We start from the raw sequence: 15,496 nt of genomic DNA, 5'->3' as shown, positions 1-15,496 counted from the left end.
TGTGTTTGATCATATTTTTTGTAATAAATATTTAAAATTTAATTTTTTTTTAAAGTATGAAATATAATTTAAATAAGGTCATTTTATAAAAATAAAAAAGATTGAATACTTTTCTTTACAATAAAAAATTCTCTTGGCCAAACCGTTCCCAATAGTAAGGTGACAACATCATGTAGGTTTTATAATATATTTCAAATATTTTTTATTTTATTTGAAATTTATAAAATTAATTTATGTTACGTGAAAAGTTATTGACCTTGAGAATAAACACAAAACAGGGACAGAAGTGTAAATGAAGACATTCCTATGGTCCAAACTCTATGAAGAGAGTAAGCCCAGCCCAAGCCCAAGCCCAAGCCCATGATTACATTATCCAATCTTCTTCTTCTCAACAAATTGCCACCTTCGAAATTTGTCAAACCACTGCAACTCCTTCATTCCCCTCCTCCTCATAGCAATGCCCTTTCCACTCCATACTTCTACGCACCTTCATCACTTGCCTCCTCATCTCCTCCCTCGTCCTCCTCTCCTCCGCCCTGCGCTCATACTCCCTGCCTATCACCGCCCTATACTCCGCCGTCAATCTTTTAACCATGAACGCTTCGGAGTCTCCAATTGTACAAAAAGTTCTAGCAAAAATACCGTGACTTTGCTAGTAAAAGCAATTGATGCTCAAAAGACAAATGAGCAACATGAGAAGGTCAAAAGGGCTTATCCGTTTCACGAAATTGAACCAAAATGGCAACATTATTGGGAAGAGAATAAGACATTTCGAACCCCTGATGAGATTGATACTTCCAAGCCCAAATTCTATGTTCTTGATATGTTCCCATATCCAAGGTACGGACTTTTTTCCTCCCACTCTTTCAACTTTAAATTGCTCTGTGCCAAGGATGGACTATGGAGTATCTTCTTTTAACGAGAAGGAAGCTCTATAGTTTATGGAGTTTTAATGAGAAGAAATCGACCTACTGGTAATAATGTGTTTGCTATACCTTGAAATGGAGAAGTGTTAGTGAGGTATTATGTGATAGAAGGATGCCCACCAAATGAAAAGGTAAGTTCAATATAGTGTTATATGTGAGTGAATGTTGGACCGTTAAAATCCACCATAAAGCCAGAGAAGATCACTTGAGATGGTTTGTTGCTATCCTACGTCGACCTCTAGAAGTACCAATCTATGGGTGTGAAACTATGGTGTTAAAAAGGATTTTTGGACCTTAAATTACATGGAAGAGAGTTGTCTCGAAAGACCTACAATATCTTGGAATCCATGCAAACCTAATGAAAGATATGACACTATGAAAGAGAAGATCTATATAGGTGATATTAGTTGGCAATATGGTTTAGTTTCAACTTGGATTTACATTGGTCCCGACTCTTGCCTTGTGTATGTACACCATATTTTTGGGAAGTTTGTTACTTGAAAATGGTAAAGCTCTAAGCTTTACAAGATTATTAGACATAATTTTTTTTTCATGTACCATAAGGGTGGTTTAGTACGGTAGCAAAAACTCAAATCGGTTACCTACTTCTTAGGAAGAGTGATAGAGGTTTATGTAAGAAAATTGTAAGGTTATTCCGAGTGAGAACCTCACAATTTAGCATAAACTCTTGCTAATGGATATGGAGATTAAAAGGAAGAGGAAAAAAAGAACTTTATATGACCAACCAAGGATAAGTAGGGGAAGAGGATGACAATGTATATGTGGAAGAGGCCCTCGTTAAATAAAATGACAGAGTACTTCAATAAACTCTTAAATAAGTGATTTAGAGAACACCAAGAGTAGTCAAGATTTTGGAAATTGTAGGTATATTATATTTGAGAAGGTTAAGAGCAGAGGCGAACCCATGATTTGAAGAGTTTGGGTGCACCAATAATATTTAAGCATAAGCGAAGCAAAATTTTCAACGCTTAATGGACGCTTGACTTTGTAATAAAAAGAGTTTAAAAAAAGAGTTGTTGACCAGGATCGAACCCGGGTCTGGAAGGAGGTATTTCCTCACTTCTACCAGTAGACCAAGGGAAGTTCAATGTTCATTACGGGTGCACTTTTTATTATATTCCTTTTTCTATCAGTTTTTCAAGATAGATATATATATATACACATGATTTTTTCCGAAGTTAACTGGTGCACGTGCACTCCCACCTTTACATGTAGGGCCCCCCTGGTTAAGAGGGCAATTCATAATATAAGATGAGGAAAAACAATTGGGCTAGATGAATTTCTTGCGGCATTGTGGAAGAGGGAAAACAAGGTGGGTTTGGAGTGACTACCTTTGTTGTTTAAGATGCCCAAAGAATGAAAGTGGAGTATAGTGATCCCATTGTACAAGAACAAATGTGATACTCAAAACTGCAACAACTATAAAGGTATCAAATTACTAAGCCACACTATGAAAGTTTGGGTGATATTCAAAATTGCAACAATTGTATGAGTATCAAACTACTAAGCCACACTCTGAAAGTTTGGGAGCGGGTGGTCGAGATTAGAATTAGGAGGAATGTGTTTTTTATTAGAACCAATTTTGATTCATGCTGAGGCTATACCATTTACGTTTTAAGGAGATTGTTGGAGCAGTAAAAGGAGAAGAAATTGACTTATATATGGTGTTCATCGACCTAGAAAAGGCATAAGACATAGTTCTGAAGGAGGTTTAATAGAGATGATTGAATTCTAGAATTATAACTACGACACATATTAGGAGTGATTAAGGACATGTACAATAGAATCAAGATTGTCGAGGATAGTGCGAAAAGACCAAGAACACTTTTCAGTCCACTAAGGATCAACTCTCAGCCTTTTTTTACTGTCTTGGTCATAGGTGAATTGACACGACATATTCAAGAGGAAGCACCATGATGTATGCTATTTGCAAATGACATAATATTGGTCGACAAGACACGCGACAGAGATAACAATAACTGGAGATATGGAGATAGACCCTAGAGTCTAAAGGCTTCAGGATGTGCGGGACTAAAATAGAGTACATAGAGTGTAAGTTCAATGTCACATCACATGAGGCAGATGGAGAAGTGAGGATTGATACACAAGTCATCCCCAAGAGAGGAAACTTTAAGTATCTTGGGTCTATAATTCAAGGAGATGAAGATTGACAAGGATGAAGGATGTCACACATTATATTTGAACGAGATAACTGAAATGGAGGCTCACATCTGTGTCTTACGTGATAAGAATGTACTACCCTGTTGTATGGGGCAGTGTTCTGAATGGCGAGCGCCATTTGCCAAAGGCGCTATGGTGTGGAGAGGCGAGCCTGTCATGCCATTTCACAGTGAGGCGAGGTGAGGCGAGGCGAGGCGAGATCAATTAGGCGACGTAATGGAGATCTGAATAGCGGCGCCTTTTTGTTTTAAATTTTTAAAAAAGATCTGACTTAATAATATTAGTCAAAATTAGGTTTTTTTTCCTATTTCCATACTTGGGGTCAGTCGCGTTTCTTCTCCTCAACCTCGCGATCTTTTCTTCTCCTTCAGTCGCGCGAATTGAAAGGTATGGCCTCTTTTCTTTCTTCTTCTTTTCAGTTCTCTTCTTCTTCTTCTCTTCTTCTCTTCTTTTCTTCGTTTCTTCTCTTCAGTCCTCTTCTTCTCTTATTTTCTTCTTTTCTTCTCTTCAATTTCTTGTGAAGTGAATCTGAAATTCTGAAATCTGAACTGCCTTCTCAAAAAAAAAGATTTTGAGATACAAGGATACGAGGAGGAAGAAGATGAGGAGCAATATAATGATGTAGAGGATGTTGATCTTCAAGAGTTGGATAGTTTTGAAGAAGAATAGACTTTTAGAGTTCTAGTATTGTCTTTTGAATTATTGTTAAAGTTCTAGACTTTTAGTATCTACTATTAGTTTTTGAATTGAAATATTTGCTAATATATGTTATTGCTATTGAGTATTTTGGATATTTATATATGCAATTAATATTTTAATTTGTATTATTGGGCTCATTCAAAAGGCGAGCGCCTCGCCGCGTGGCGAGGCAGGCCCTTGTCACCTCTCGCCGTCCAAAACACTGGTATGGGGTGGAGTGTTGGTTAGTCAAGAACTTGCAAGTTCAGAAGATGAAGGTAGCAGAAATGAGAATGCTTAGATGGATGTGTGGAGCATACTAGAAGAGACAAAATTAGGAAAGAAGATGTACGAGGCAAAGTGGAAGCCTCTATGGTGGACAAAGGTTTTTTTCACAGTATAGTCTTGTTATTGGGAAGAAATACAAACCACTTATCTCAAAAAAAAAGAAACACAAACCACTCTTTGGAAACTAATATGTAAGGTTAAGATACCACACAAAGTATCATGCTTTGTGTGGTTGGTGATTAGAAGAGCCTGTTTGACCTATGAAATCTTACAGAGAAGAGTTATATAGATATGCTCAAGGTGTTACATGTGTGGACAACAGGCTGAGGTAAATGGTCACCTATTTCTGCACTGCAAAACAACTACAAATATGTGGAACATGTTCTTATGTATACTTAGGGTGAACTGGACAAGGTCCAGGATCACTTTTGAGGCACTGGTTCATTGGCAAGAAATAGGGAAGCAAGGATCAAAGGAAGATTGGTGGAAGAGTATCCCAGCCTGCACCTGTTGGACATTATGGAAGGAGAGAAATAAGAGATGCTATGAAGGGAAAGCTAGCAACATCTAGAAGATCAAGATGAGATGTTTTAGTCTTCTATACTTTGGTGTAAACAGTATACAGTTGGGTGGGAGTGGGGCATATAGTTAGTGGAAATTCATTGGCCAATTGTAAAAATCAAAAGTAGTTTTTTTTTTATGTTACCCCCTAGGGGTTTGTAAATCCTACCTCATCAGTTTCTGATGAGTTTTTTGTGTGAATACAAAAGAAGTATATATTGCTATAGTATCAAACCAACCCAGTCGAAGGATCAACGTCAGAAAAGAAATTACTTTACTAGCTTAAAGCTCCAAATAGTATAACGAGGATGTATATCTTATCTCATTTGCCACTTCCAATTCTATGCATGGGCTTCTATATCAAGTATCAAATCACTTGTGTATAGCATGAGGCCCACAGGAAAAAAATTCAAGAACCTAGTTTAACCACCATCTTGTTGTAGAAGCACAAATTATGTCTAATAATTCTGCAAAGTAAACAACAGCACCCCAAAATTTATGTGTACTAACAAGCATAAACAACTTGAAGACACTCCTTCGAACAACGCAAGAGTCCTGACTTACATCCAATTTGATCAATTTTAAGAACTAAACAAGACCAAATAATTTCTTGAAAATAAATTTTAAATATGTAGAAGCATGTACGAATATCAGTAATTGCACATATTGACAAAAATGTACTTCTGTTCCGAAAAATATAAGTACTGCCATTGGATTGTGAAACAATTATTTCTTGGACTGCGTTTTTTGGTTTTTCCAAATAGTTTGAATTTTTTTATTTTTTTTTTGATAACCGAGAAATCTGTCTGTGACATGCCCTTTGGACCAATCACAGCCTTCTAAACTCGGTGGATAATGGACCCGCCCCTCTACCCTTCTCCACTTAAATACCGAGCTTCGCTTTGCATGGTGTGGGGCTTGAACCTGCGACCTAAGCCACAAATCCTCCACCTTTTTCCACTAGAGCTAAACCCACTCCTTCGAACAACGCAAGAGTCCTGACTTACATCCAATTTGATCAATTTTAAGAACTAAACAAGACCAAATAATTTCTTGAAAATAAATTTTAAATATGTAGAAGCATGTACGAATATCAGTAATTGCACATATTGACAAAAATGTACTTCTGTTCCGAAAAATATAAGTACTGCCATTGGATTGTGAAACAATTATTTCTTGGACTGCGTTTTTTGGTTTTTCCAAATAGTTTGAATTTTTTTATTTTTTTTTTGATAACCGAGAAATCTGTCTGTGACATGCCCTTTGGACCAATCACAGCCTTCTAAACTCGGTGGATAATGGACCCGCCCCTCTACCCTTCTCCACTTAAATACCGAGCTTCGCTTTGCATGGTGTGGGGCTTGAACCTGCGACCTAAGCCACAAATCCTCCACCTTTTGCCACTTGAGCTAGGCCTTGGGGGCCAAATAGTTTGAAATATTATTGTGAAGAAATGGATCTTGGGCCTAACTCAACCCATAAATTAGGTGAGGATTGCCCAAAATCATACAAGAAGACTAATTACCCATCCCACAACCAATGTGAAACTTTTAACCCTCCCTCCTCACATGCTCAAGACTGAACATCTAGAGCATGGGCTATATAATATGGACAGATCATGGATGCCATTTTCATAGCAAATGAATGTGTGGATACAAGGAAGAAAATCAGGAGGCCATGAATATTATACGAGCTAGACATAGAGGCCTATGACCATCTCAACTTGGAATTTCTATGAAAGACATGGGAGAAAAAGAGCTTTGGCAGCAGATGGATTGCTGGATCAAGTGCCCTTTAAGGAAAGGTTATCCTAGATGTGTTTCTGCCCATGTGCAAAATTTGCAGTCACTTGCTTAAAAGAATATTCTGGTGGATAGTTGCCAATCCATTGTGAGCTATGGCAATTGACCTTCTGTTCTTAGGAATTACAATTTTCAGTCAGTGAGGTTCGGGACTTGAAATAATTGCCCATTGAGCTTGGACAAAATGTTCCCTTTGCATGAGGATCTGTAATCGATTAATCGCAACCTGCTAAATTTTGCTTTGGTGCTTTATTCACCCTTGCAGTGGAGCTGGTTTGCATGTTGGACATCCGCTTGGATATACTGCGACAGATATCCTTGCTAGATTTAAACGCATGCAAGGTTTCAACGTATTGCATCCAATGGGATGGGATGCATTTGGTTTACCTGCTGAGCAATATGCTATTGACGTAAGTTTGCATGAGTTACTGTTTTCAATTTAATATTCGCTGGTATCTAAGTTTTTCCCTTCCCTTTGACAGACAGGCACACATCCAAAAATCACAACTTTGAGGAATATTAGTCGTTTTCGCTCGCAGGTAACCTTTATTTTGTTTTGATGACTATCTTCCGTGTTTACTTTGAGGCTTTTAATCCTTTCCAAAAATTCTGAATTTCTAGCCATGAAATCAAAACCCTAAGTTTGCTATTTGCATTCCTAGTTCAAGAATCAAGTGTTCATTTAGGTGACCATAGACTTTGAGCTACTTTCGTGTATGTATGTGTGATGTTTCAGTTTAAGTGAGACTTGGCAAATCCACAGATTATCTGTTTTTCATTTGGCAGAGCACCGAAGGAGAATTTAGCCTTTTCATGATAGTGTAGCCGTACATGGTTTTTAAGAAGGTCAGAAACAGTAAAAAGTCCTCTATCAAAGTAACTATATAGGTGAACCATCATTCGTGAATTCAGGTCTTGGTCACTTGGCCCTGTCTTTTAAAATGATAGCTACTATATTATCTTGCAACTCTCCATCCATGAGCCTGCTGTCATGCCCCACCATCTGTTAGTTCTGTTACTTGACCTCCAATTCCTCACTGGTTCAATTTCAGCTGATCTTTATATGTCCATATGCTCTAAATACCTGTAAGAAAAGGACGGTTTCCCTGCAAAACTTAGGGCATTTAAATTGTCATTGTTGGAGTTTATGTGCTAATCTATGTAACAAGAATGTTTCATATTTTAGTTACTTAATAAGATTTTGATCTCTTGCTATCTTTCCTAGTATAGAATGGTGCTTCAAAAATGTCACTTTGCTAATATCTATATTGATTTCTAGCTTAAATCATTAGGCTTCTCTTATGATTGGGATCGTGAAATTTCTACGACCGAACCTGATTACTACAAATGGACTCAGTGGATATTTCTTCAACTTCTGAAGAGAGGACTAGCTTATCAGGTTTGAAGTTTTCTGAATTTCATTTTTATTATGGCAATGGTAGGTTGAAGTGACCCTCTTCGACTTATCAATGTTCTTTGAATCCAATATTAGGCTGAAGTGCCTGTCAATTGGTGTCCAGCACTTGGTACTGTCTTGGCAAATGAAGAAGTAATTGATGGTGTAAGTGAAAGAGGGGGGCATCCAGTCATCAGAAAGGTAAGCTTTCATATACCCTGTTACATTTTGAGGTAGGAAAATTTCAAAAGAACCGTACTTCTGTTTACTCAATGTCTAGTCCTTATTTTCATCGCCTGGATGGTTTCATGATTTTACAGTACATTGTTTATTGCCAAGCAGCCTATGCGGCAGTGGATGTTGAGGATAACTGCTTATGCTGACCGTCTTCTTGAGGATTTAGATGACCTAGACTGGCCTGAAAGTATAAAGGAAATGCAGAGGAATTGGATTGGGAGGTCAGAAGGAGCAGAATTGGATTTTGTTGTCATAAATGGTAACGGCCAGGAAGAAGAGAAAAGAATAACAGTTTATACAACAAGGCCAGACACTATTTTTGGTGCAACGTATGCTTTCTTCTTTTGACATCTAATCATTAATGCCCCATTTTTAGACTACATTTCACATGTCGCTAGTCCTTTTTGCTGTGCAGATATTTAGTCCTTGCACCTGAGCATCCCTTTCTGTCATCACTTGTATCAGAAGCACAAAGTAAACATGTATGCTCTTCTTCCCCTTGATCTTTTCTTAATCTCAAAATGCTGTTCATTCTTGTTCTATTAAGAGATGACGGATGTGAGACAGGTAGAGGAGTACAGGGAACATGCTTTTAGAAAGAGTGACCTTGAGAGGACTGAGCTTCAAAAGGAAAAAACAGGTGTCTTTACTGGTTGTTATGCAAAAAATCCAGCCAATGGCCAAGCTGTTCCTATTTGGGTTGCTGATTATGTCTTGGGAAGGTTGTCTACTTTCTTATCTTCTCTTGTCCTACATTCATCGAACAACATATGTCCTATGAGTTTATGACTGCATTAATGCTCTCGTAATGAATGAGAACCTAATACTAAAGTATTTATTTGTCTTAAGAACTTCATGTTGACAAAGTTTCTGGGGTTTTATAGTAGTGTAACAATTATGATGCAGCTACGGGACAGGAGCAATAATGGCTGTGCCTGCCCATGACACGCGCGACTTTGAATTCGCTATGAAGTACACTATCCCAATTTCTTGGGTTGTAAGACCAGATGATAGCGATTGTGGCAATTTTGTGAAACCATATTCAGGTGAAGGATCGATGATAAATTCATCATGTTCAGAGTCAGGGCTTGACATTAATGCTTTGACTAGCAAAGAAGCTGCTTCAAGAGTCGTCCAATGGCTTGAGAAAAGTGGAAACGGGAAGAAAAAGGTAACTTCCTCTGATTTATGAGGGATACCTCATAAGTTTGTATATCAGTTTTTGGAAAGTTGATCTTAAACAGAATTATGAAGTCAAGTATGAAAGAAGCAATTCTCATTTCTACCGCTCAGAAGATCTTGCTTATTGCCAGATTTATCTTGCTTCAGGTAAATTACAAGTTAAGGGACTGGCTTTTTGCCCGGCAACGCTATTGGGGGGAGCCTATTCCAGTTATCTTTTTGGATGACACCGGAGAAGGTATTCCAGTTCCAGAAACCGAATTGCCCCTTACCCTTCCTGAGTTGGATGATTTCACTCCCACAGGGACAGGGGAGCCACCTCTTGCCAAAGCAGATTCTTGGGTAGGTTTTGCCTAATATGTGATGATTTCAATTTGACAAACATTGGTTCCTTGTCATTTGGTACTTCTCTTTTTTCCGTTTTGTTCTTCCCTATTAGCTTACCACACTTCATGTAATGACATTCACTATTTTGACTGAACAATTTGTCAGGTTATAACCAAAGATCCTTTATCTGGAAAACCTGCTAGGCGAGAAACAAACACCATGCCCCAGTGGGCTGGTTCTTGCTGGTAATCAGCTATGTATTTGCTTCAATATTGGGTGTGTATGGAAGTTTAATTTCTTTCACAAGATCTACACCTAAAAAGACTTTGTATTTAACTAGTATTAGTTTTGTTTTTAAATATTGTATATGGTTGTCATTTGTCAAAAGGGAGAAATCTAATGGAAATAGTACCAATTTCAAAAAAAAAAAAGAAGAGAAAACTAATGGGAATATATATTTTTTATATATTTGTGTTTGTGGGATGTATGATAATATGGACAAGAGCATCGAATATTATAAGGCAAAGCAGATAGGAAGGATTTTTACTCTGATTTACCAATTAAAAAAAAGAAAAGGAAGAAGATAAGTACTTTACTCTGAATTTACTTGTTCGTTATCCATAGTGGGTGGCACTGGGCGCATATTTTGTCACTGGTAGTAATGGAAGTAAAAGGCCAACACTTACCTACTGCATTTAGATAAGTAGAGCGTCTGATGTTGACTCTCAAAATTTGGCTGCTTACTATGGGATTGAAAATAAATGTGAGGAAAGCAAAGAATCTGTGAATACTTCAATGTTATGTACTTAAACTGATAACATGTGGTTCAAAAAACCAATGCAACTTTCACTCTTCGTCCTGTAATGTAAAGAAGAAACCATCTTTGCTTTTAAGGTTCCTATGGATGTGTCATATGTCTGATCTGTATCTTGCTGCTTTTGATTGAACCATGTGACTCATCCTCCACTGATATACAGGTACTATCTAAGATTTATGGACCCAAAGAACTCCAGTGCATTGGTTGACAAGGCACAAGAACAGTGAGTTTGCTTTCTCTTTGTATAATCAGCACTTCCATATTTTTCTGGCTTTCATTTTGTTATACATACTAGTTTGGAAAGTCTTGGTGTTTCAAAGTATTAGCCATCCATTTGCTTCTTTTTTCTTATAGGTACTGGGGCCCTGTTGACGTGTATGTTGGTGGTGCTGAGCATGCTGTTCTTCATTTACTTTATGCCAGGTTCTGGCACAAGGTTAGCACTCCCAAGTCCCAATGCACTTATTACAAATAAAAAGAATACTCTCAGTTTCATGCTTTGGCTGCGCTTCTTTAGCTACTGCAGATGTTGTCAATATTGCAGTTGATACAAATGAACCAAGGCTTTCTTCTTCTTCCCTTATCCACCCCGTTTTATGGTTGGTGAATCCCTTCGCTAACCTAAATTTGACTTCAGTACATTGTTAGAAAGCCAAGTGACATAAATCTTCTTCTAATCAGAGCTTATAAGTGGAAGAATAGATGAGGTAGGAGGACAACTAAACCAAAAAAAGGGCTTAACAAGCAAGAGGAATGCCCTCTCTTTTTTTATTTGTCCTTTGGAAGAGCAGTTAAATTTACGAGAGCAAGTTATATTTCTTCTCTAACATTTCTGTTAAAAATCATGACTAGGTTCATTGTTGCAGGTTCTCTATGACATAGATGCTGTGTCAACAAAGGAACCATTTAAGTGTGTCATAAATCAGGGCATAATCCTTGGTGAAGTAAGTTGATTTATTTGGGGTCTTGAAAGTCCATTATTTTGTTGTCATTCTTTAACGATCAAGCTGTCAGGTTCAATATACAGCATGCAAAGATGACGAAGGAAACTTGATATCAGCAGATTCTGTTGATGAGCTGGCTGAGTACAAACAAGAAAGAATACCTGAGGAAAAGGTTCATTGTACACTGATCATATTCAATTACTGTGTTTCCTATGAAAATCTTTTAGCATCTTTTTATTTTAACTTTAGTTGTCAGAATGTAAGCCATCGGTTTGAAACTGTATTTTGATGATGAGTAGGTCATGAAATCTGGTGACTTGTTTGTTTTGAAAGACAACCCCAACATTCGCTTGATTGCCCGAGCTCACAAGATGAGTAAAAGTAGGGGAAATGTCATCAACCCTGATGATGTTGTTTTGGAGTATGGTGCAGATTCTCTACGCTTATATGAAATGTTTATGGGTCCATTAAGGTAGCTTCTTCTGCCTGTCCTTATCTTTTCTTTTGTTTCTCAAATTTTGTTTATTGTGATATATGTAGATCATTTCAAAGTTGTATTAGCACAGCATATCTTCTAGTGTGTAATGCAAAATTTTTATTATGTCTGATAGAGACTCAAAAACATGGAATACAAGTGGTATTGATGGTGTTCACCGTTTCCTAGCAAGATCTTGGAGATTGGTTGTTGGTTCAGCCTCGCCCACTGGTTCATATCCGGATGGAACTGTCACAGTTGATGAGAAACCTTCAATTGAACAACTTCGTTCTTTACACAGATGCATTGATAAGGTAGTACTACTCTTCATTGGGTATGACTGGCATGTATCCTTTGGAATGGAATTTGGTTGGGATGTTAATGACTTCCTATTATTATACAGCAGTTGTTGATTTGCGAGGTGGTTTATTATAACAGGTAACTGAAGAAATTGAAGGAACTCGGTTCAACACGGGAATTTCTGCAATGATGGAGTTCATTAATGCAGCATATAAGGTTTCTTGTTCTCATTTCCCCTTGGTGCTAAAAAAAATAGTAAAACTGGAAAAAAGAGTACCCACACTTTGATTTATTTTTTTTGTCTAAACTTTTGTCAGCCTTTTAGAGCAATTTTTTAGGAATTAAGAAAAAGTCATCACTTCAATCTTGTCAAATTTTCAAAGGTATCCAACTTGGGCAAGTTGGAAGAACAGCTTAGTCCAAAAATTTGATGTGCTTGTCAGAATTAATTGCATGAGGGAAGAGATTTCAGTCTCTTCCTCAAGGCAAATGAAATACAAAATTGGTGAACTACTCCCAAGAGGACTTCTCTAGCTCTTCTCCTTCCTTGTTATATTAAAGTATCCAACTGAATGCTTGTAGACATCACCTGGGAAAAGGACATTCCCTGCACTGGGTCCAGCTACTCACGGAGTCGGGGAAGGGCGGGGACCCACTGGGTCTATTTTACAGTCTTACCTTACATTTCTGCAAGAGGCTATCTCCACGGAAGACTTCATTGAAATGAGATCAAATTAGCCACTTAAATTTCTTCCGCTTAAAAATAACGACATAAGGGCAACAAAGAGTGATGTAGCTATATTAAGTTCATTGCAAGTTACCTGTTTCTGATAGCATTTTAACTAATCTGTTGGATCTCATGTCTTTAGTGGGACAAGCTTCCGAGATCAATTATTGAAGCATTTGTTTTGCTGCTCTCACCATATGCACCTCACATGGCAGAGGAGCTGTGGTCTCGTCTGGGACACTCAAATTCCTTGTCATATGAGCCCTTCCCTAAGGTGAGTATTTTTTTTATCTTAATTGTTACTCTCTCTATCCCTCTTCCCGATCCCGCCCTTCTGAAAGACTTATGAATACCTGTTTTTCCCTAATCTCTTTACTGTTGCTAAAAAAGGGAGCTAGGTCACCAACACCCTACTGCATAGCTTCTCGTTATCACTTACCTACATATTTAGTTGTTCAGTTTTGTTGTAAAACTGCAGGAGTCCATTTTCAGCAAATATGCAATATAAACAGGCTAAAACCCAGACAATTTTGAAAAATGTGAAAACATACTGTTGTTTATAGTTGCCTCGTGAGACAAATTAAATTTCTGGGATTACTAGAAGCTCATGAACATCTTAAAAAATCAATAAAACATTGAATTAGGTGAAACATTTACTGATTTTTGGTTATCACGACAGGCTGATGCTGCATATTTAAAAGAGAGTACTGTAGTCCTTCCAGTCCAAATTAATGGAAAGACTAGAGGTACCATACAGGTCGAAGAAACATGCACAGAAGAGGAGGCCTTTAGATTAGCTTCATTTGATACAAAACTGTCCAAGTTTTTGGATGAGAAATCTATTAGGAAGAGAATTTACGTCCAAGGAAAAATTCTGAACATTGTCATAGATATGCCGAAAAAAGCCAAGGTGGCTCAAGAGTAGCTGACACAATGCCTAAAATTCCTATACATTGTGTTGTTTCATAAAGGTTGACGGATTAATAACACCATTGGTGGCAAAGCAGCGATGGCACCTGTACCATAATTCATTTGCTGTACAATATTGTTAAGAGGACAAAAAGCTCTCCAGCAGTGTAAGTGGAATAGGCTGTGTAGTATAGTTGAAGAAATAGAAAGTGAGAGAGAGGAGTAAGTCTGCATAAATTATATTCATTGTTGTACCATTGTACAAAATATGCTGTTGTATTTATTTATGAAATGTTTCTTCACAGAAACATCAATGAACATTGTTTCATTTTACAAGGAATTTTTGTCACAAGACAAATAATATGAATAGAATAGTATGATATATTTGTCAGAAGAATGATAGGTGGATGATTTAACTTTTTGGATTTTGTGTGATAGAAAGAGGAAGTTAGGTAAAATATGTTCCAAACAAACTTTAGCTACACGAAAGAGGCCTCCATGTTCTCGTGTCTTAATTTAAATAAACAATTAGCGTCTCATTTACTTCAATAGTCGGTGCCAATATTCATTTTAATTGTCGTGAAGATTTGTTCCCCAAACAATTATTGACAGATTACGGAATTTCTCAATTCCATCAAGGGGAAGGTACCTAGTCTTACTATTATAAAAACTAGTACACGTATTTTTGCATGTGCATTGCGTGACAATAAGGAAGATCATTCTATCATGTTCTATACAATTATGTTCATGGAATTAGACAGATTTCAATTATAGTAGTGTTGACAAATCCTAAATAAAATACATTTTTATCTTTTATGTCATTACTATGCACCTTCGTATGATATAAAACATCCAATTTGTAATTTTATGACACATAGTTACCCACTATAAAAAAGGACATTAAGTACGTGGTGAGAAAAAAAAAGGTGAGAGGGTGACTATGAATTGTTTTTGGAGGGGTAGAGGTACGTTAAAGAAGTATTGAGGTGATGTAATTAATTAGGTATATTAGTCATGATATGGTGTTAGTTTCAGCTTATCGAGGACATAATCGTAAATAGAAGGTTGTGAAGGAAGGTAATTATAGTTGAATGTTAGTAGGTAATTGAGTGTTGTCTCGCTTATCTTTTTATACTAATAGTTATAGCATTATTCCTTTAGTTTTGTATCCTTTGAGTTCAGTTAGTATGAGGATTTATTGAAAATAGTCTTTTTACTTCCAAGGTAAGAGATAAGATCTATTTTTCTTTATTCGTCTCAAATATCATTTTCTGAGATTATACTATACTATATTGTTGTTTGAGGGAGGATATGAAATATGTAAAGGAAGGCGTATACTTGGTGCGCCAAACGACGTCGTTAGCGTCTTCTCCTTCCTTGTCTTTGAGACAGTTGTGCATCAAGGAACAGAACAAAAGGCAAAGCACCAGCAGGCAGTGTGAAACCAAAAAAAAAGCATTTGGTGTCGTCTCTGAAATGCTTCTCTCTCTCATTCGCTCCCTTCAACCGCCACCTGTTCAATGTAGTAAAGACACACACATATATATGTGCATTTACTTATATTTATACACAGAGAGAAAGATAAAGTGCAAATCTCTTTTTTCTTTTAAATTTCAGGAGAAGGAGGAAGAAAAGGAGCAAAGAGAATTCAAACCTATGAAGAAGAAGTCGGCGGCGGCGATGGCTATGGCGGCGACCGCCGGAATGTCTGGGAGAAAAGGGCTG

The 15,496-nt window shown here is 37.3% G+C and overlaps 2 protein-coding genes across 3 annotated transcripts in view; both read left to right on the top strand.

Annotated features, from left to right (window-relative positions):
• The first annotated feature begins 370 nt into the window (after positions 1–370).
• Positions 371–14,107, top strand: LOC102579311 (leucine--tRNA ligase, chloroplastic/mitochondrial). Its single transcript, XM_006348090.2, has 20 exons — positions 371–840; positions 6,723–6,867; positions 6,940–6,996; positions 7,737–7,856; positions 7,950–8,054; positions 8,196–8,419; positions 8,506–8,572; positions 8,658–8,812; positions 8,997–9,261; positions 9,420–9,614; positions 9,765–9,844; positions 10,577–10,639; positions 10,771–10,852; positions 11,283–11,360; positions 11,431–11,532; positions 11,660–11,832; positions 11,972–12,149; positions 12,274–12,351; positions 13,005–13,136; positions 13,542–14,107. Exons 1-20 carry the CDS (start codon positions 458–460, stop codon positions 13,785–13,787), a joined length of 2,928 nt encoding a protein of 975 aa, XP_006348152.1. The 5' UTR covers positions 371–457; the 3' UTR covers positions 13,788–14,107.
• Positions 14,108–15,085: 978 nt separating this feature from the next.
• Positions 15,086–15,496, top strand: part of LOC102578773 (uncharacterized) — an 8,321-nt gene continuing 7,910 nt past the window's right edge. Inside the window, exons 1-2 of one of the 2 annotated variants that reach the window (XM_006348089.2) lie at positions 15,086–15,293; positions 15,389–15,477. In XM_006348089.2, coding sequence (XP_006348151.1) covers positions 15,428–15,477 — 50 coding nt within the window. In that variant the 5' untranslated portion in view covers positions 15,086–15,293; positions 15,389–15,427. The other variant, XM_006348088.2, reaches the window with a different exon arrangement.

This window comes from Solanum tuberosum, unplaced genomic scaffold (assembly GCF_000226075.1).
Source record: "Solanum tuberosum cultivar DM 1-3 516 R44 unplaced genomic scaffold, SolTub_3.0 scf00099, whole genome shotgun sequence".
In the NCBI taxonomy this organism is placed as follows: domain Eukaryota; kingdom Viridiplantae; phylum Streptophyta; class Magnoliopsida; order Solanales; family Solanaceae; genus Solanum; species Solanum tuberosum.
Note: the sequence above shows the minus strand (reverse complement) of the source record. Positions and strands in the feature narration are given on the sequence as shown.